We start from the raw sequence: 19,763 nt of genomic DNA, 5'->3' as shown, positions 1-19,763 counted from the left end.
CACAGGGAAAGCATTTTACTCAGTTTGGTTATAATTACAGGTTCTATACATATTTTTTGTGCAAGTTGATGAGGGCCAACTTGTACAGAAAGGCAAACACACACATACACACATCATGGGCACCTGAGAAGTTAGAATTAGGCTAGGAATTCATTTGAAGACAAAAAAACATTTAGCAATATCCCTTATTCACTCGGATTTGTTCACCGCCTACTAGCTATTTTCATGGAAGGCTAATTTCTCTATCCATTAACTCATTCGTTTATTCAAGAAATATTTAAGAGTTCCTGTCATGTACCAAGACTATGCTAAGCACTGAGGCTAGTGAGCAATAAACATATAACAGACCAAATTCCTCCTGCACTCCTGGATTACCCTCCAGTGGAAGAAAGAGAGGCGAGAAACAGGTGAACAAAATGTACATGAGTGAAACGCTTAGAGACAAAACAAGGCAGGGCAGAGAGAGTAAGAAAGAGAGGACTGTATTTCCCATAGGGTGGTCAGAGGACAGCCACCTCCTCATCTTTAAGGTGACTGACTGAAAGAAGTAGAGGCCTAAAAGATTACAGGTGAAAGAGCATTCCAGGCAGAGAGAAGGACAAGGAAAAGGCTCTGTGGCAGAAGCATCCTTTGCAGGTCTGGAAAAGATAGGGTAAGAGGGAGGAGAGGTGGTGTATTCAGGGAGGTGGTGGAGAACGAACAGCAGCCCACAGAAGGCTCTAGAAGCCACTTTAAGTGGTTTTTATTCTAAGTAAAAGAAGCCACAAGAGAATTTTGAAACAAGAACATAACCTGACTTAAAGTTACAAAAGATCACTTTGCCACCTAAAGAACAAACTGTGGGAGGAGAAGGGTGGCAACAGGTGACCAGTACAAAGACTATGCAATAATCCTGGAAAGAGATTTCCAACTGGGACCAGGTGATGGACAGCACAGGGCTGGTGAGAAGCAAAACAGATAGACAGCTAACCACAGGAACTCACGACTGCTTGGTTCTCACCTAAATTTCTATCTGCGTTGCTGAATTCATCAACCAAAGCCTCTCTTCTCTTTCTATATGTTTTGTATCTCGTTTGAAGAATGAGAACATGCAAAGTCACAAGTTAACATGAACGGGCTAGAGCGAAAGTTTACTAGAAATTTGAGTTCCAACTGCATATTCAAGGTATTGAAAGCTGTGTTTTTCAAACTTTGTATCACGACCCACTGAAGAAACAGCATTTATTTCACAACCTAGATACACAGGCAGAAAAGTATACATTACTAAAACGAAGCTTGAATGACCTATATCTAACCAATGTCTCTTTTCATGAAATCTGTTCCCACTGGCTCTCACACCACTCATGCCATCGCCCAGAGTTTCTGCTGCAATGTGTTGTACTCTTCCTAAGAAACTCTGATCTTTTCTATACTTTTTTATTTCATTAAAAAATCACACGTAGGGCTCAATAAATTGGCTTTATGATCCACTAATGGCACGGAGGGAAATCTGAAAAAGAATACACAAGGTACAGCAAGATACTGTCGATTTACAGTTCTTTTACAGAATAATTGAAAAGGACCTGAAACACACTGTTTGGAAAGACCAGAGGCATCCTCTCGTGTCCCACAGGAATTGCAAAAGTCTGGTCCCCAAACTCAGGGAACCACCTCAAGAGGCCCAAAGCCTTGAAACACCAAGGTCACAAAGACACTCGCAGAGAAAGGCTGTCCTCACCCACTGAGACCAGGTTCCGGAAGTTTTCCACCATCACATCCTGGTACAGCTTCCTCTGGGCCGAGTCCAGCAGCCCCAGCTCCTCCTCTGTGAAGGCCACGGCCACGTCCTTGAAGGTCACCGCCTCCTACGACAAACACCACCACCTCAATCTTATACCCAGTGGCCAGTGGAAGAGGGGCAGCCCCGAGGAGACGAGGAGGATGGGAAGTTGCTCCGGCTCCTGTGAGGTGTGCAGACTTCCCAGCACCCCCTCCTTCCATCCTGCCAATGCCACACACTGACTTTCCTCAGCCTCACCGGACGTGCAGCTATGAAAGAGAAAGCTTTGTGTATTTACCTGGGGCTCTCAGACAACTCATAAGTAAACTCCCTAGAATTCTAACCCCTGGATCCTGAACTAAAAAGCTTTCACTGTTTAATTATTATTGCCAAGTGCCCCAGAAACAGTTACCAATTTAGTCCTGGCAGTATTTGATGGCACCTGCTTTCTCATTGAGGTGGGAACCAGCTGAGAAGGAGTGTTATCTGTGGAAACTAACCAAAAGGCCATGCCAGGTCTCTGAATGAAAACTCTCTCTTTCCCCGTTTCTGTCTTTCGCTTGAATGCAATACTCTGACTCCAGACCCTTGGTTTTCTGGGTGAGTCTGAGTTGGTTCCTCCTTTTTTCACAACCCCTATTCTTTATATTTAAAACAAAGATGAAACCAAGCACCTCTTTATACAACTGTTCTGAGCTGTCTATGCAGTGACAAGTGCTTTAAGTACCACTGGACTTTTTAAACTAAGGTCATGTATTACTCTGATTAGAAAAAAATAGAAGATGGAAAAAGAAACAAACCAGTAAATAAAATACACAAAGGGTCTGACTCAAGCATGGGGAAGACTGAATCTAACTCTGGTCGTGAGAAAACTTCTAACCATACATTATTTTTTCTGCGTGAAGCAGCAGTTTGATCCTGCTGTGCTCTGCCGTATTTGGATATTCTACCAAAAAACATCCAAGGCACCACATGGAAAACATACCTCTTAAATTCTGAATACCTAAACCTACTATGTTAAGGGCAAAAAGGGGCAATATTCTTCAGAACAGATATTTTGAGAACAAGGTTAAATCAGGAACACTGTCACTGTAGTGCTCCGAAAACAGGAGAAGTCTTTCAACTCAATGTCTGTGAATAAAGAATAGTTTAAAAAATAGGTGCAGGGCTTCCCTGGTGGCGCAGTGGTCGAGAGTCCGCCTGCCGATGCAGGGGACACGGGTTCGTGCCCCGGTCCGGGAAGATCCCACATGCCGCAGAGCAGCTGGGCCCGTGAGCCGTGGCCGCTGAGCCTGCGCGTCCGGAGCCTGTGCCCCGCAACGGGAGAGGCCACAACAGTGAGAGGCCCGCATACCGGGGAAAAAAAAAAAAAATAGGTGCCTAAGTTTGCAGGAACATGATAAAGCAATTAAAAGTGAATGTTAGCTAGTATTAAATGAAAAAAACAATTTAAAACTGTATCTATGTTATAAATACAAATACACATCCATGAATACATATGATGAAGAGATTACAGAAATATAAAAGCAGCTAATTTGTAAGCAGGTAAGCAGTAGACTGGAAGATGTCCTTCATTTCCCTTAATTTTTCTTTTACTTGTAAAATAAAAAAATGATGAAATAAAACAAAAATTAAAACCGAAACCAATTAAATTTAACAGGAATTTTAAAAAAAGCACACATGGCACACTCAGGTCCTCATATGCTTAGACTCTCCTTGAAAGAGAAAACCCATATGGAACTATACCCAATATTTCGTAATAACCTATAAGGGAAAAGAATCTGAAAATATATGTATATATATGTATAACTGAATCACTTTGCTGTACACCTGAAATTAATACATTGTAAATCAACTATACTCCAATCAAAAAAAAAAAAGAAAAAGAAAAAAAAAGAGGAAAACCTGTGTCCAACCTGAGTACAAAAATGGCGTTTTTAACAGCAAGAAAGGCAAGCTCTACTCACCTGGAATGTGCTCATTTTCTCTCTCCTTCTGGGGCAGTGCAGAGTCCTAGCAAGACAGACAGGGAAAGAAGAAGTCAAACTGGAAACTGGTTTAAAGAAAAAGAAGTCACTAACCCACGTGGTGCTCATTGTGAATTACCAAGGCTCCCAGTCCTCGGGGTGGCTACAGCTGATTATGCTTGATGAGCAGAGCCCCACGCAGATACCAGATGCCCCCGTGAACCCCCTCAGTGGCTGTGTGAGGAATGACCTGCCCATTCATACACAGTGGCCCCCTCACAGTGTGCCTGCAGCTTCCACAGGGGTCATTCTTATTCTGGGTATGGTGTAAACAGAGACCATGTAAGTCAGAGTAGGTTTTGGAGTCAATAGGCATGGGCTCTGATCAGGCTACGCCATTCACTAGCAGTGTCACCCTGGGCAAATTATGCACATCCCTTCGCCTCAGTTCTGTCCTCTGCCAGTAGGGGAGAACACGGGCATCCACCTCGTGAGATCGTCATAAGGTAGGAAGCTCTGAGAACACCACTGTCAGGGTTTCTTATTTCTTAGCAACTGCGGTAAAGCAGATGATATTTTAGTTAGAAATTATCCTTAGAGATGTGATTTCTACCAACAGAAGACTGTCAGACATGTGGAGGTCATACGTTGTTGCCCTGTTATGTGAGAGTCTTTAGACTTCTGAAAATCTCTGCTTGTCTTCCTAAAGATTTTGTGACTGCAACAATAATATTTAAATTGACATGGACAACTTTTTACAAAAGGTATAAAAATACGTTAAGTTTCTTTTTAGACAGGAAGTACCCTTTTGACAATTATGCACAGAGGTAAAGAGAACTAATAAAAGCCAGGATTCTGCAACAACAATAAAAAATAGTTTGACAGTCCATACCTAATTCAAATGAAAAAAGACAGGAATCTGAATTGTAATTATATCATCATAAATATAGGAAAGTTTAAGAAATAAATGGGAGACTTCCCTGGTGGTGCAGTGGATAAGACTCCACATTCCCAATGCAGGGGGCCCGGGTTCGATCTAGTACAAAAGATGGCAATGATTCCACTCCCCAAAGCTTGGGAGAGAGACATCTTCACAACTTCTAACGACCTCCATTTTGACTCTACACTTGCTAGCTGTCTTCTGCTCAACTCAGGATTCTGAAAGGGGCCCTGACAGTTGACAATAATTAGTGGGGGAATAAAATCATTGGACTAAGTAGGGCTTTGGTGAATCCAGCTCAGTTTTATCTGTGACATCCAGCAGGGTCAATTTCCTCGGCCTCAGTTTCCAGAAAAGACCCTCTCTTGAGCTTCTCGAATTTTCACGTGCATGTGAATTACTGCGGGATCTTGTTGGAATGCAGCCTCCTGGGCCCCCTACGCAGAAATTATAAATCAGAAGGTCTCGAATGGGGCTCAAGGCTGGGCATTTCTATCCAAGTGATGCCAGTGCCGCTGGTTTGTGGACCACAATTTCAGTAGCACTGCAGTGTAACATCAGTCCCACAAAAAACAGCCTCCACTACACAGAAACATACACAAAGAGTAACCAGACAAAAAGGCACTAAAACATTAACAACTGCTATCTTTACATCCTAAAGTTATAGATAATTAAAATTTTTCTTTATGTATATATCTGCATTTTTCCATAATGATTATGCTGCTTCTATGATATACATATTATTTGAAATAAAATAAATGACCCAGTTGAGAAAACTATCTTAAAAACTCATAAAATAGCCTAAACCTTGCTCTCAAGGTCCCCACAATTAAGTCCCAACCTACTTTCATGATATGATTCTAGCCAGTACCCTATGCTCAAAGAGAATATACCAAAGGGATTAGCAAACTCAGCTGCTGGACTCAAACTGCCTGGGTCCCAACCCCAGCTCTGCCTCCTACCATCGGGGTGAGGATGGGCCAACAGGGTTGTGTTCCCTGCCCCCAGCTCCTCAGCCTTAAAGTAGAGAAAACAGCAGTACCAATTCACAGAGCCACTGCCTGATGGAAATGTGGTCATGTGCATAAAGCTTTTAGAATGGAAATTAGTGACCAAGGCTCAGTTATCATCGTTACCCATGTCCCATACGTTCTACAATTTATAGGAATATCTTAAGTAGAAGAATGCCAAGTCCTACTCACGTGGGGCTCTGTTGCCTCTTCCTCCGTGCAGTGCTTTTTGAGAAGCCAGGGCTGGGGAAGGAAAGGAGACTGTGAAATACCAGGGCTGTTGTTTCCATCCCCACTAATTCATACCGCACCCCCTTCCGCCCCCGTACCAGCTAGAAGTCCTCTCCTTCCAAAACAGGCCAGGAGTCCAGGACAATTCAGCTTCCTGGGCTCACAGAATCCCGCTGCGAAATGGGTGCCTCCCGAATTAGCGTAGTATTAATACCAACAACGTATCAGGCAGTTGTAGACCTTTTACTTGTGCTATCTCGTTTCTTCTCACAACACTATGTTAACAAGGCATTCCTTTCTCCCCCCTTTTACCGAACAGCAACGGAGGCACAGAGGAGTTAAGCAACTCACCCAGTGTGACGCCGTATGAAGCGGTAGGGCTAGCTCATAGGTGGGGGACGGGGTCAGGTTAGGGGTGAAGAAAACCGGGGAGACCCTCAAACCCCAGGAGGCACGACCTGAGCCCACCCCATCCCGGGTACGTTACCAAACGCAAAGAAGCTCCGCCCGCGGGACGTACATCACCACTCCAGGCCCTCAAACCTCCGCTTTTAGCCGCCCCTCCTCTTTCTCCCCAAATGAAAGGTCTGCAAACGTTGGCCCCAGGCGCATGTCGGGGAAGCTTGAATGGGTCGTGAAGAGCGGACCTGAAACACCGCCATCACGCAAAACATGGCTGCTACGTGTCCTCCTGGGGCGGAAGTGCCTGCGACTAACCCGGAACTCCTGGACCACATTTCCCAGAATTCCGCGGGCAAACCTTTACAGCGAGGCGTTACTGTAGCTGCAGTATATGGGACTACACGAGTTTACGAGCTCTGGACTACATGTCCCAGAATGCAAGGGTGGGTGCGGGGGTGTCTACCGGCACCAGCTCTGGACTACATGTTTTCACTCTGGTTTTCACTTTCCGGAATCCCTGAGAAGGTCTCGGGCAGTCTTGCCGTTCTACTGTGTAGGCTTCAGAAGAGTGTAGATTCTGTTCATTGAAAGGCGTACAAACTCAGTAGAATTTTGGACGTCTTCAAGAGGCTAAGCGACATAAAAGCATTACCAGCCACGAAGGCTTCCTGGTAAACCCCAAAGAGTTTCACCATTGGAATAAGGGGAGAAGGAAACTGGGCTTTCTTTGGCAGGGACTGAAGCCAAACGCCAAAACACCTCATTCCCTGAGATTGTGTAAAGGTGAACGTGTTTTGTTAGCATCTTACAACCCGTGCAGAAGCAAGGGAAAATCCTTTCTAGAGACAGACATCAACATCCTAGGTCTCAAGTTATTTCTGTAATTATAAAATCTGTGACATTGTTATTTGACCAAGTGAACTTTAAGGGGAAGGAAAAAGCATTACTTGACATACGGAGGGACACTTCACAGTCATAAAAGTTTCCAATTATCAGAAACTAATAACTTCAGCTGATACTTTATAAAGCAAAAATTGACAGAACCATGAAGAGAAACATTCAAATTCATAATTGGATCTGGAGATTTGAACACATACATAGAGGGAAATGTTGAGCCTTAAAAGCATATATTAAAGTAGAAAGGGGGGCTTCCCTGGTGGCGCAGTGGTTGAGAGTCCGCCTGCCGATGCAGGGGACACGGGTTCGTGCCCTGGTCCGGGAAGATCCCACATGCCGCAGAGCGGCTGGGCCCGTGAGCCATGGCCGCTGAGCCTGCGCGTCCGGAGCCTGTGCTCCGCAACGGGAGAGGCCACAACAGTGAGAGGCCCGCGTACAGCAAGGAAAACAAAAACAAAAACAAAACAAAACAAAAAAAAAACAAAGTAGAAAGGAAGTTGAAAATTGATTCAGAAAACATCCATTTCAGGAAGTTAATAAATGAATAATAAAACTGAAGAAGGCAGATGGAAAAATATAAGATCAGATTAATGAAATACAAAATAAAGTAGATCCCACACACACCCACAAAACAGAAATTAAAGAAAAAAACAAAACAAACAAAAAAAGATCATCCATAGTATAAACAAAGATTTTTTCAAAAATTTGTTCCAAATTCTTTCAGGAAAATATCCTCCAAGAACTATTCCTGACTTAAGCCAACATAGCACACAGGATTTCTTTCCACTACAAGTAAAGTGAAATCTTGGATATAGCATGATGAAATACGGTAACATGATTAAGTTTTATTTATTCACCTCCTGTTCCCTATGGCACCCTCCACTCCCTTCTCTACCCCGTAAGCTACCATTCTAATTTGTTTGATGTGTTTTCTTTTGGGTGTGTTCTTGTGCACAATGTGCACTTGTGTATATTTTCAATTCATATAAATAATATTGTGTCATAAAATTCATTCTGGTGTTTATTTCCTTCATTCAGGAGTATATTTTTAAGATTCACCCATCCGGGCTTCCCTGGTGGCACAGTGGTTGAGAGTCTGCCTGCCGATGCAGGGGACGCGGGTTCATGCCCCAGTCTGGGAAAATCCCACATGCCGCGGAGCGGCTGGGCCCGTGAGCCATGGCTGCTGAGCCTGCACGTCCGGAGCCTGTGCTCCGCAGCGGGAGAGGCCACAACAGTGAGAGGCCCACGTACCGCAGAAAAACAAACAAACAAAAAAAAACATTCACCCATCTATCTAATTTGTTTCATAGAGTTCCATTTTCTGCACCCACATTTTACCTGTACTCTTCCAACTGCCATGCCAATGACAATCAAGTAAACATCTTCTTACATTTGTTTATAGACGTATCTGAGAATTTCTTTGGAATACATACCCGAGTGAAATTATTTCATAGCAAATGTGTATACTTTAATAATATAGCCAGATTGACTTCCTGAACGGCTACACCAGTCCAGATTACCAAAGAGTTGCACGTCAGGTTTTTGTGCAACCACTTACCTTCATTTGGACGACTCATCACCGTTTTGCTAGTGTATTAAGTGTACAGTAGTATCTTGTTTTAGTTAAATTTCTCTGATTTCTAATAAGTTTGATCTTTTTTTCAAATGCTTGGTAGCTTCATCTATAAATGTCTACTTAAAACTTTTGCCCCATTTTCTAATGTGGATGCTATCTTTTTCTTCCTCATTTCTATTACATATTCTGATTATTAATACCTTTTCAGTTTTACCAATTACAAGTATCCTTTCCTAATTGGGCACGTGTTTCTAAAATTTTTCTATTGTGTTCTTCATGGAATAGAAATCTTTAATTATAAGATAATAAACCAATAATTTCTTAATATCTGTGCTTCTGAAACTCCTCAGGTGAAAAAATATATTTCTACCTTTTAAAAATTAACTTTCTAGACTTATCTTTCACATGTAGGTCCTTTAAATATTTTGGAGTCTATTTATGTACATTTTATTACATGGGATCCACTTTTATTTTTCTCCAAGAGAAATTCTTAAAAATAGTGATATTCATGGCTTGAAGATTCAATATTACAAAGATATCAGTAATCCTCAAAATGATCTATAGGCTCAGTCAAACCCCAATAAAAACACCAGCATTTTTTCCCCTTGGAAATTGATGAGATGTTTACAAATATTATGTGGGAAAGCAAAGAGCTACAAGAAGAGCTGGGGGCTTCCCTGGTGGCGCAGTGGTTGAGAATCTGCCTGCTAATGCAGGGGACACGGGTTTGAGCCCTGGTCTGGGAAGATCCCACATGCCACGGAGCAACTAGGCCCGTGAGCCACGTAGTGAGCCTGCGCGTCTGGAGCCTGTGCTCCCCAACAAGAGGCCGTGATAGTGAGGCCCACGCACCACGATGAAGAGTGGCCCCCGCTTGCCACAACTAAAGAAAGCCCTCGCACAGAAACGAAGACCCAACACAGCAAAAATAAATACATAAACTCCTACCCCCAACATCTAAAAAAACATAAAAATAAAAAACAAAAGAAGAGCTGGGACAATCTGAAAGAAGAATGAAAAGAAAGATATTAGTCACATTAAATCTTACTATAAATCTACAATATAAGATAGTCTGGTGTTCGCTCAAGGATAGACAAGATAATAGACATCAAAATCCATGTTGAAACAGACATTATAACAACGTGTAAAAAGAAAACACTGCAGGGAGTTCCCTGGTGGTCTAGTGGTAAGGATTTGGCGCTTTCACTGTGGTGACCCTGGTTCAATCCCTGGTCAGGGAACTGAGATCCCGCAAGCCACGCAGCACGGCCAAAAGAAAAAAGAAAGAAAAGAAAACACTGCAGCAGAGAGGGGAAAGAACTCTTGTTAATACAGTTGATCCTTGAACTAGGGTTCAAGGGGGTTAGGGGTGCCAACCCTCTGCTAAGCTGAAAATCCAAGTATAACTTATAGCCAGTCCTCTGTACGTACATGGTTTCTCCATAATCGGCAATTCTGCATCTGAGGATTGAACCAACCTTGGATCGTGTAGTAGTGCAGTATTTACTATTAAAAAAAATCCTCGTATAAGTGCACTTGTGTAGTTTAAACCCATGTTGTCCAAGGGTCAACTATTGGTTCTCAGTCAGCTGGATATCCATATGGGAAAAATATTAATCATTACTGCATAGGATATAAAAATATAAATTGCAGAAGATCTGCAGACTTAAATTTGAAAAGTAAACAATGATGCTTTAGGAAAGGAACGTAAGATAACAGCCTTTTTGCCTTGGAGTAGGAAGAATTTCTTAAGACCAAAAAAGTCACCAACTGTGAAAGAAAAAATTGAAAAATTGGACTATTTTAAAGTTAAGAAACACTGTAAACCCAAACGCAGCACTCTTGGGCCAAAAGTGAGAGATACTTTAAAAACATCTATGGAATAAAAGACTCAGATGCATCCCTCATGCCCATGCATTCTTCAAGGGTCAACTGTATCTACCAAAGTTGAACATATACCCTAGAACCCTTTGGCTCCACCCATAGAAATATCCCTCAAACAAGTGCACAAGGCACATTCTAGATTGCTCACGTCACCACTAACTGTGATAGCCAAGAATGGGGAAGTACCCAATACCCACCAATAATGGGATTAATAAATAGATTTTGATATGTTTACACACTGCAATAATATCCACCAATGAAAATGAATCAAAGGTATCCACTCCCAACAATATGGATAAATGTCATGGATATACTGTGGAGCAAATGAAGCCAACACAAAATAGCACCTGTTACACGACTCCATTTATATCAAGTACAAAATAGGCTAAGTGAATCTACACCATTACAAATTAGTGGCTACCATATGGAAAGGAAGGTTACTAGAAAGAGCCAAAAAGGGATGCTTCTAGGGCTTGGGGTTTGTCCTGGTCCTCCAAGAACTAGACGGCAAAGTGCTGAGAAAGACTTTAATGAACAAATCTTTCATTAGGGAAAACATCGGAGAGGAAATGGCAGGGAGCTCTGGAAGGCTGGCGGAGCTATCAGCTCATAGTGCAAGTCTGACCCTGAGTGAAGATTTGGAAGAAAGATTTGGTAGATCATCCGAGACTGCCTTGTCATCCACGTAAACTCCTTCAAGGCTGTCAGAGTCCTTGAAAAAAGGTCACTGGACAGAGGAATCCTGGTCTCCAAGAAATGGCCTGCCTTAGGATCCCTGCTGTGCTGACTAGGAGCAATCAGGGGCAAGGCCGGCCTCCAGGCAAACCTGGTGATGGGTTTAAGAGCAGCAGCTGGGACCTTTGGCCAGTTATGCTCCCTGTGGTCATAACTGTGAAACAGGAGACTCTCAACGTGGATGCTTCCTTGCGATAAGATCTGGTTCTTTATTTCTGTCAGTAATAGTACTGAAGCAACGTTGCGTCCTTCTCAGTATAGCATACCCCAGAGATCTAAAACGTTCGTTTGTTCTGTTATTGATCATGTTCATCTCTTGGCTAAGGTAGTGTTCACCAAATTTATACCTACTGTATTTCTTGTTGTGATTAATACTTTGTGGAGAGATACTTTGGGTTTTGTAGCATCCTGCTCCTTGTAAACTTTCAACCAGTAGTTTTATAATTCATGGATTACTCTTGCCAGAACCTATCATTACTATGATGGTTGTAAATAAGGATTTTTACATTACATCATTCCTTCTATATATTTATGGTTTGGCATTCTATTATGAGAGCCCTTCCTTCCCTCCCTTCCTCTTTTTTTATTCATATTCTGTATGATAATTGTTTATTTTATGGTCAAATTGCTCAGATTTACCCAGTGTGAGTCTCTTCAAGCTGGATCTTTTTACACATCCCGCCACTCTTTCCTACTTTCTGGCACAGTAAATTTTCTCCAGGATCATTCTACACTTTCCTTGCTCCAGCCCTGAAATAGAAACGTGGATATACATGCTTATATACATCACATACACATGTGTGTGTTTGTATATCCTCACACTTCCATATCTACTTCTGTAAATACCTAGCATGTGCACTCACTCCCTCTCTCTCTCTACAGATGGGTGGACGGATGGATGGATGGATAGACAGATCTGTATAAATAACTTATGGTCAGACTTCCATATCTGTGGTTCCTCTGTATCTGCAATTCTGCAACCATGGGTTCAACCAACCACAGATCATGTAGTACTGTAGTAATTACTATTAAAAAAAACCCTGCATATAAGTGGACCTGCCCAGTTCAAAACCATATTGTTCAAGGGTCAACTGTAACTTGCTAAATAAAGCCCTTTAACCAACTATATTAAAAATACCACCATTGGTCTGCGTATGGAACGCCATCCAAACCTGCTTTGTCCTTACTGGTTCCACATCCAGAGGGTCCTCTGCTATTATGCTCAGTTCTCTCCTCTTGTGCATCTTTTCAACAAGAGCAACTTTTTGTTTTTAAACCTCCACAATGTAGGTATATCCACTTTTGTTTCTAGCTCCAGGATTTTCCCTCTCCCTATGATGGATCTGTAGTTAAAGCAAAGCATAAATAATAAAGCTTCAATTGTTGAAACTCATGAATTTTTCTGTGTATGCAAAATAATCTGAGAACTGTTTTGTTTTTGAAATTGGCTTCCAGAGTTCATACCATAATTTTGATCTTATATGCCTTATGACAATATAGAACAATCATATAAGGTCTTAACTTGCTATTGCAGAGACTGCGCTCAACCTAGGTCCACAGAATGCTCTGATGTCATCATTGAGGTCACAGAATCCTGCTGTGCGCCTGGCAACCTTGTAAACTTAACAGCCCTGGTGAGCACTAGGCAGTACTGCTGCTTCACTAAGTGGTACAAGTTTTTCAGCCATTTAGGAGACTTGACTATTTTTATTTGTATTGAATCATTTCAGCGGATTGCCCAAGAGCCAACAAGGGCCAACCTGTAGGGAAGAGGAGGAGTTGGACATCTCTTGAGGCATCTTCTAAGGGAGACTTCTAGTTGGTACCATGAAACGGCGACAAAAGAGGAAACATCTGGAAAATGAAGAGTCCCAGGAAACTGCCGAGAACGGAGGAGGTATGTGGGGGGCAACATGCTGGGGCACATGGGTTTCTGCCAAACTAAACCTTCTCTAGGATGGGGGGGACTGAGAACGTGTCACCTGTGAAGCAGGGAGCGAGAGACCTTGTCTCACTGATGCTGCCGTATCCATCCGGAGGGTCCCTGTGGTGTGAGACGGCACAGAACGGCCAGATGCCCCCTGGGAGATGGGAGGTCAGCTCCGCTGGTCTAGGGACTCTCGCCTGGGGCTGCCGGGCCTGGAGCTTTGTCGGACTCACAGCAGGCTGCATCCTGCTTGCACAGACCTAGAGGTGCAGCTTTTCTCAGTCCCCGATTTCTCTCTTATTCTCTTGGATCGTTCCCTGGGGTCATGAGGTGGGGGATGTGAAGGATGCAAGGATGCTGAGAGAGACCCATGAGTTGCTTGGCCTCTTTTACCAAAGTGGAAAGAGAAGCCCCATGAGTTGAAGGCCCTGTTGAAAAATATCTTGACAAGTGGAATGCACTTTGAAAGAAGATTGTTTGTCTAGGGATGGTGTCATATTGAAAGCAAGGAGGTTTTATTCCTTCAACAGGAAGAATTTCCCAAAGGCGATCAAGGGAAGGGAAGGGTTTTCCAGAGACTGAGACCGCGTGAGCAGGGGTGAGAAATGGCCTCAGGGTCCTGCGGGGAGCTCTGAGAGCCACGGGCCACGTGGTGCCTGCGTGCATTAAAAGTAGGCGAGTAGCTTGCCCTGGGAGAGAGAGGGGTGGTCACCCCAGAGCTCCAGCTAGAGGCCTCTGCCCCAGATTAGAGCCCAGTAGCTCCTACCGGGCCCAGGGCCCTGGAGACTGTAGGATGGGCCCTGGGAATGGAGCTCTAGACAGCAGGCAGATTTCCAGGCAGTGGCTGGGACAGGCTGGGGAAGGCAATGACTGCCCCTGACCATTCAGAATATTTTGCTCTATGTTCCTGTGTGTGTGTGTGTGTGTGTGTGTGTGTGTGTGTGTGTGTGGTAGTGCAGAGAAGAGCGAGATGAATGGGGTTAGAGTGCTTACCAGATATAAAGTCTGCGTGGTAAAGTTCTTGTCACCCTGCCTGGACCTGGCTGACACTCGGTGTACGTAAGAGTGTATACAGAATTCTTGTTAGGGGTGTTTCATGAGACAGTAACTCATACACCCATGTACACTCTGATACAGCAAAAATATCACACACCCCACATATAACTTCCTTAGTAAACCACACACAGCACATGGAGGTATATACATGCATCCCTTCTCTACAACGTTCTCATACAACCCACCTGTATCACAATCGTCTCCTTCAACACCAAACGCTGGAGATGAGATATGTATATAGACACACACACTATATATATAGGACACACACACACACACACTGTATATATATGTATCTCAACTCTTGCACAAACACAGCTAACTTCAGCCATCTCTAAATACCTCTATAAGAACCAGTCACGTGTCATACACACCACACTTATAACACATTCTTGAGTAATGCCAGACCCGCTTTGTACAAACCACAGTAAACCACAGTCTCAGTAACCCAGGTCAGGATTGCCAGAGAAAATATGGGCTATCCAGTTCAATTTGAATTCCAGATAAACAACAAGTAATTTTTCAGTATCAGTATGTCCCACATATTGTATGGGCCATACTTACACTAAAACTAAGTCAGGCCAAACACTGCATGGGAATACTTACACTAAAAAAGTATTCTGGGTTTATCTGAAACTGAAATTTAACTGGGTGCCTTGTATTCTTGTTCGCTAAGTCTGGCAACCCTTATATACTTACCACCAGCTGATGTATTATATATTTATTGTAGTTTTGTTTAGTGTGTGTCTTCCCCTACTAGAATGTGCAGCGTTACCAAAGACTACAACAATGGAAGAGTGCCGGATACACAGGAGTAGCTGCTTACTGAATCTTGGTGACTGAATGAATGAACACGCACCATAAATACAAGCCACACCATGTAATGAGGAAAAGTTACATGTCCCAGAATTCCTGACTTGTGAACAGAAACCATGCACACAAAGGCCACAGACACAGATAGACACATCTGCACTGTGCTCCCCATGCCAACCCCACACTTACCACAGACTTAACTGATACACATCACTCACTCTTCCCACACACTCACAGTCACCACCGAGGCCTACATTACCAACTAGACAGTGAGAGAATAAGTATGGATTGGAATTAAATCCTGGAGTATCCACTGGGAACCACACTCTCAACTGTGTGTATTCACTGCACCTGACACGTGTCACACACTCAGTAAATATTTGTGGACAGAGGACTGATGAACCCACCCTGAGCCTTTCATTCCTCCCTCAGGAATCTCGAAGTCACAAGAGGATCCCCCTCGGCTTGGATCCACTGTGGTGGCCCAAGGCTGCAGCCCAGGGCCAGGGGAGGTCTCCTCTGCCTCTAAATACTTCTTCTGTACTTCTACTCGGCGCAAGCTCAGCTACGCTGGTAAGGGCGCAGGGCTCCTCAGGTGAGGGGGTGCTTGGCTGTGAGGCAGGAGGCACACAGATCCCAGGGAGGCTGAGAGGAAACCCAGGGTCATCAGAGGTGATGAGGGCTCTGTGGAGGAGCCTGGGCAGGATGGCTGAGCTGTTCCGAGGGCGTGGATGCCAGCTGAGTCTGGGTGTGTGTGTGTGACTACTGCTACTACCATGGTGGGGAAGTCAAGGAGCAGGGGCCGGAAAGGTCTGGGCTTGAGGTGGAGGGAAGAGGGACCAGATTAAGCATCTTCAGAGGAAAATGTAGGCTTTGTCTTTGCCTTTGCTTCCAGAGAAGGACAGAGTTCTGCATCATACACCTCCAGCCTGAGAGCAGGACCATCCAGCTCAGGTGCACACAGCTCACACATACACGCGCCCTCCAGGCACAGCCCTTCTCAGTGCACATCAACCCCAAGCACGTGCTCCACAGTACTCTCCTCCTGCACCACAGCCCCATTCCACAAGGAATGCACCACCGATATTCCCAAACTCACACTCCTCGTCGTACACGCATCCAGCCGCATCCCTCACATACCACAGCCCTCACCACCATACTCCACACCCCTGTATACAGACACCGCTCCGGTATCCCCCCCACGCACATGAAAAGCCCACAGATGACACCAGATACACCACTCCGTCCTACGGCCAACAGACACCAAGCTCACGACATAGCTATGTCGTGCCAATGTCCCTCTCTCGTCTACCACACCTGCTCCCTCAGCTTCCGGCATGGCCCATGCATGTTATTATGATTTTAATTTCCTTTTTCAGGAATCCGGAGATTTCATCGAGACACTGCCCAGCCTAGAGCACCCCTAGCCCAGGATCAGGGAGAAGGAGAGACCGCTCCCCCATCACACTGTGTCTCCTCCTCACCCTCTTCACCCTCTAAGAACTATCTGCACCCAGACAAAGAGGAAAGGGGCATGAAAATATACTACATGCAGGTACAAGTGAACAAGGGTGTCGCTGTCTCCTGGAAGACAAAGAAACCCTTGGAGTTGCCTGAAAAGCAGCTGAGGATAGAAGAAGTGACCCTTCCTGAGGATGTGTGTGCTGTAGCCACTGAGCCCTCTTCTGATGTGTCCACCGAAAGCCTCCTGTCTGACAGTGAGCCCACTGGGGAGGAGAAAGAGTATGAGGAAAGGGCAGAGCCAGGCAGCCCATCAGGGCCACCTGCCGTCGAGGAGAGACCCAGCGCCAAGACAGCGGACTGGATGGTGACCATGGAGACCGGCTTCAGGTGCATGGCCTGCTGCCGGGTCTTCCCCGCCTTGGAGATCCTCCAGCAGCACGTGAAGTTCGGCATCCTGGAGGGCTTCAGCTGCCGTGTCTCTCATCTCACCATGGTCCAGCTGATGGGCAATGTGGAATCCAAGAGCACCCCGGAGGAGGAGGAGGAGAACGAGGAGGAGGAGGACGACGAGGAGGAGGAGGAGGAGGTGGAAGAGAAGCAAGAAGAAAAGGAGAATGAGGGAGCGCAGCCCACGGGGGAAGGCCCCAGCCCAAAGAGACCCCGCAGGCAGGGTCTTTTCTCTCCTTTGAGTTCCAAACAGCAACTGAGATTCATGGGACCGAAGATCCTGGAAGACGGTGTGGCCGTCCCTCGGAAGAGGTAAGGCTTGAGGCTGGCAGTCTTCTGAGCCTATGTCACGAGGGCCCAGAGGAGTCTAAGGGAAGGGGCCGCACACATGTGCTGGTTGACCTAATGGCTCTGCAGTTGCATCAAATGGGACACACCCAGCACTAACAAAGGCATTGAGCTCTGTTGACGTAAACAAGAAGGTGGAGCCTTTTCCTAGGAGTTTTCTCAGGGTCTGCACGACGGACCTCAACTCTTAGAGGACGTACTGCCAGCAGCGCCTTCTCGGCAGAGAGAGCCAGGAGTGGTCTCCAGAGAGGACAGGGGCCCTGGCAGGACCAGACCGTTGAGGTCTGAGAGCCTTGGGCCTGAGCCGAGATCTCACCCGGACCACTGGACCTAGCCTTCTGTGACAAAGGGGAATATGAAAGAGAGTCACGTGGAAATGAGGTCCCCCGAGATATGGAAATGTTCCAGAACCTTCGTTGCGTGGTAGTTGATCTGGAGCCAAGCTCACTGTGGTGTGTGTGGCTCTGAGCATTAAGGCAACGCTGGAGGGTAACCCTGACCAGCAGAGCTTGGAGTGCTGCTTGTCTCTTCCTGTTCTACCTCATTTGTTTTATCCCTTCCAGGGAGAAGAAAGGACCCTCGGGAGAGTAGCAGACAGAAGGCCGTGGTCTGAAGGAGGATGAAGGGACCGGCACTCAGTCTAACATCATATGACGATAGAAGCGTCCTATGCAATAAAGGGCATTTTCCAAACCTTTCCTGGAGCTTTTATTTAATTACATTTTTCTATCTATGCATCTATCTGTCATCTACATCTGTATCTTTCAAGGTTTGTGAACAAGCTTTCACATAAGCACTAGAGACGTCCACCAGCATTTTCCAGAAGAGGCCTGCAAATTGCTGGGGACTCCTCACAAATAGGGAATGGCCACAACCCCTGCCACACAGACTATGCGCGTGGCCCTCCTGACGTACTCCCACTCTCTCTCTGAATTTCCCAACGTCTGAGATGAGGGTGCTGGCTGGAGGCAATGATCACGTGCAGGCTGAATCTTCTCCAGATTCTGATTCTCTTCCTGGGCCTATCGTCCTCAAGCACAGTCTCCATGTCCCTGGCTACACTGATCTCTCTCCTTCAGTCCTTCCCTCCCTCCCTCTCCTGCCTCCCAGTGCAGAGAATACTTTTTTGCATTTGAGACGACATTTAGTTTTTGTTCACAGAATTCTCACCTGTTCTACTGTGGCCTCCGTTGTGAACATTCCAAAGCTGAGAATTTTCTTTTTTTCTCCCTCATTTCTGCTGAGTCTTTACCTTCCTAATGCAGTGAACTCAGAGTGCCTAGCTGACTGGATGGGGAAAAAAATCCAGGGAGCAAAGAGAAATAATAAAAGAATATATCAGTTAATTTTTCATAGTGTTATCCAACTACATATTTTTTAAATTTTGGAATACTATTAGGAATCTTCTCTTTATAAAAAACTGAATTATTGGGCTTCCCTGGTGGAGCAGTGGTTAAGAATATGCCTGCGAATGCAGGGGACATGGGTTCGAGCCCTGGTCTGGGAAGATCCCACGTGCCACGGAGTAACTCAGCCCGCGCGCCACAACTACTGAGCCTGCGCTCTAGAGCCCGTCTGCCACATCTACCGAGCCCACGTGCCACAACTACGGAAGCCTGCGTGCCTAGAGCCCATGCTCCGCAACAAGAGAAGCCACTGCAATGAGAAGCCCGTGCACCACAGCCAAGAGTAGCCCCCGCTCACTGCAACTAGAGAACGCCCGCTAGCAGCAACAAAGACCCAATGCAGCCCAAAATAACTTAATTAATTTTAAAAAATTGAATTAGTTTCAAGGGTACAATGTATAAAAGTACAATAAAAGCCCCCCTTCAGAACCCCCCAACCCCACTCTCAAGATGGAATAGATATGCTGTGATACAATTTATAGTCGTAGCACTACTACTCCTCCCACCACATCCCAAATCCTCTGAGCCAGGTGCAGCAGCTCCCTTTCACAATGCTAGGACCCGCCACAAGACAGATGATAATCCCTTTGGACATTTCAAGGAGCGGCACCAAGGCAACAGTACCTGGGAAATGCCACTGACAGCTCAGAATATCCATGGCATTTCTAGAGCCTCGGCACTGCTCTCGCTCTGGGAATGAAGGTCCAAAAAGCACATCGGAGAATGTCCATAGTTGTAAACAAGCTCCACCTTTGAAACACAATCTACATAGAACCACATATACAAGCCTGCACGATGGAGGAAGCCAAGGTCTCCTCCATGATTTCCCTTCTGACCACCTTATTGTCTCCTCAACCATAAAAGGTGAACTTGAAACTCAGGACCTTGCCTTGTCCCC

The 19,763-nt window shown here is 45.1% G+C and overlaps 1 protein-coding gene across 13 annotated transcripts in view; it reads right to left on the bottom strand.

The window, feature by feature from the left end:
• LOC308627892 (zinc finger protein 227-like) overlaps nt 1-10,608 on the bottom strand; it is a 140,491-nt gene extending 129,883 nt beyond the window's left edge. For 11 of the 13 annotated variants that reach the window (XR_014017461.1, XM_081254374.1, XM_081254372.1 and 8 more), the window contains exons 1-4: nt 6,395-10,608; nt 5,869-5,919; nt 3,727-3,772; nt 1,718-1,844 (exon numbers count right to left, since the gene is read on the bottom strand). Coding sequence is in view for 10 of the 13 variants with exons in the window: in XM_081254374.1 (XP_081110500.1) it covers nt 1,718-1,844; nt 3,727-3,772; nt 5,869-5,919; nt 6,395-6,429 (259 nt within the window). In the remaining 3 variants the exon portion in view is untranslated. Of the gene's footprint in view, nt 1-1,717; nt 1,845-3,726; nt 4,903-5,016; nt 5,104-5,868; nt 5,920-6,394 lie in introns of those variants that run through there. The other 2 variants (XR_014017462.1, XM_081254368.1) reach the window with 2 other exon arrangements.
• Between the last annotated feature and the right edge of the window lie 9,155 nt (nt 10,609-19,763).

The sequence above is a fragment of the Mesoplodon bidens genome, assembly GCF_964165515.1.
Source record: "Mesoplodon bidens genome assembly, chromosome: 14".
Classification (NCBI taxonomy): domain Eukaryota; kingdom Metazoa; phylum Chordata; class Mammalia; order Artiodactyla; family Ziphiidae; genus Mesoplodon; species Mesoplodon bidens.
This window is presented reverse-complemented; position numbering and strand designations above follow the sequence as displayed.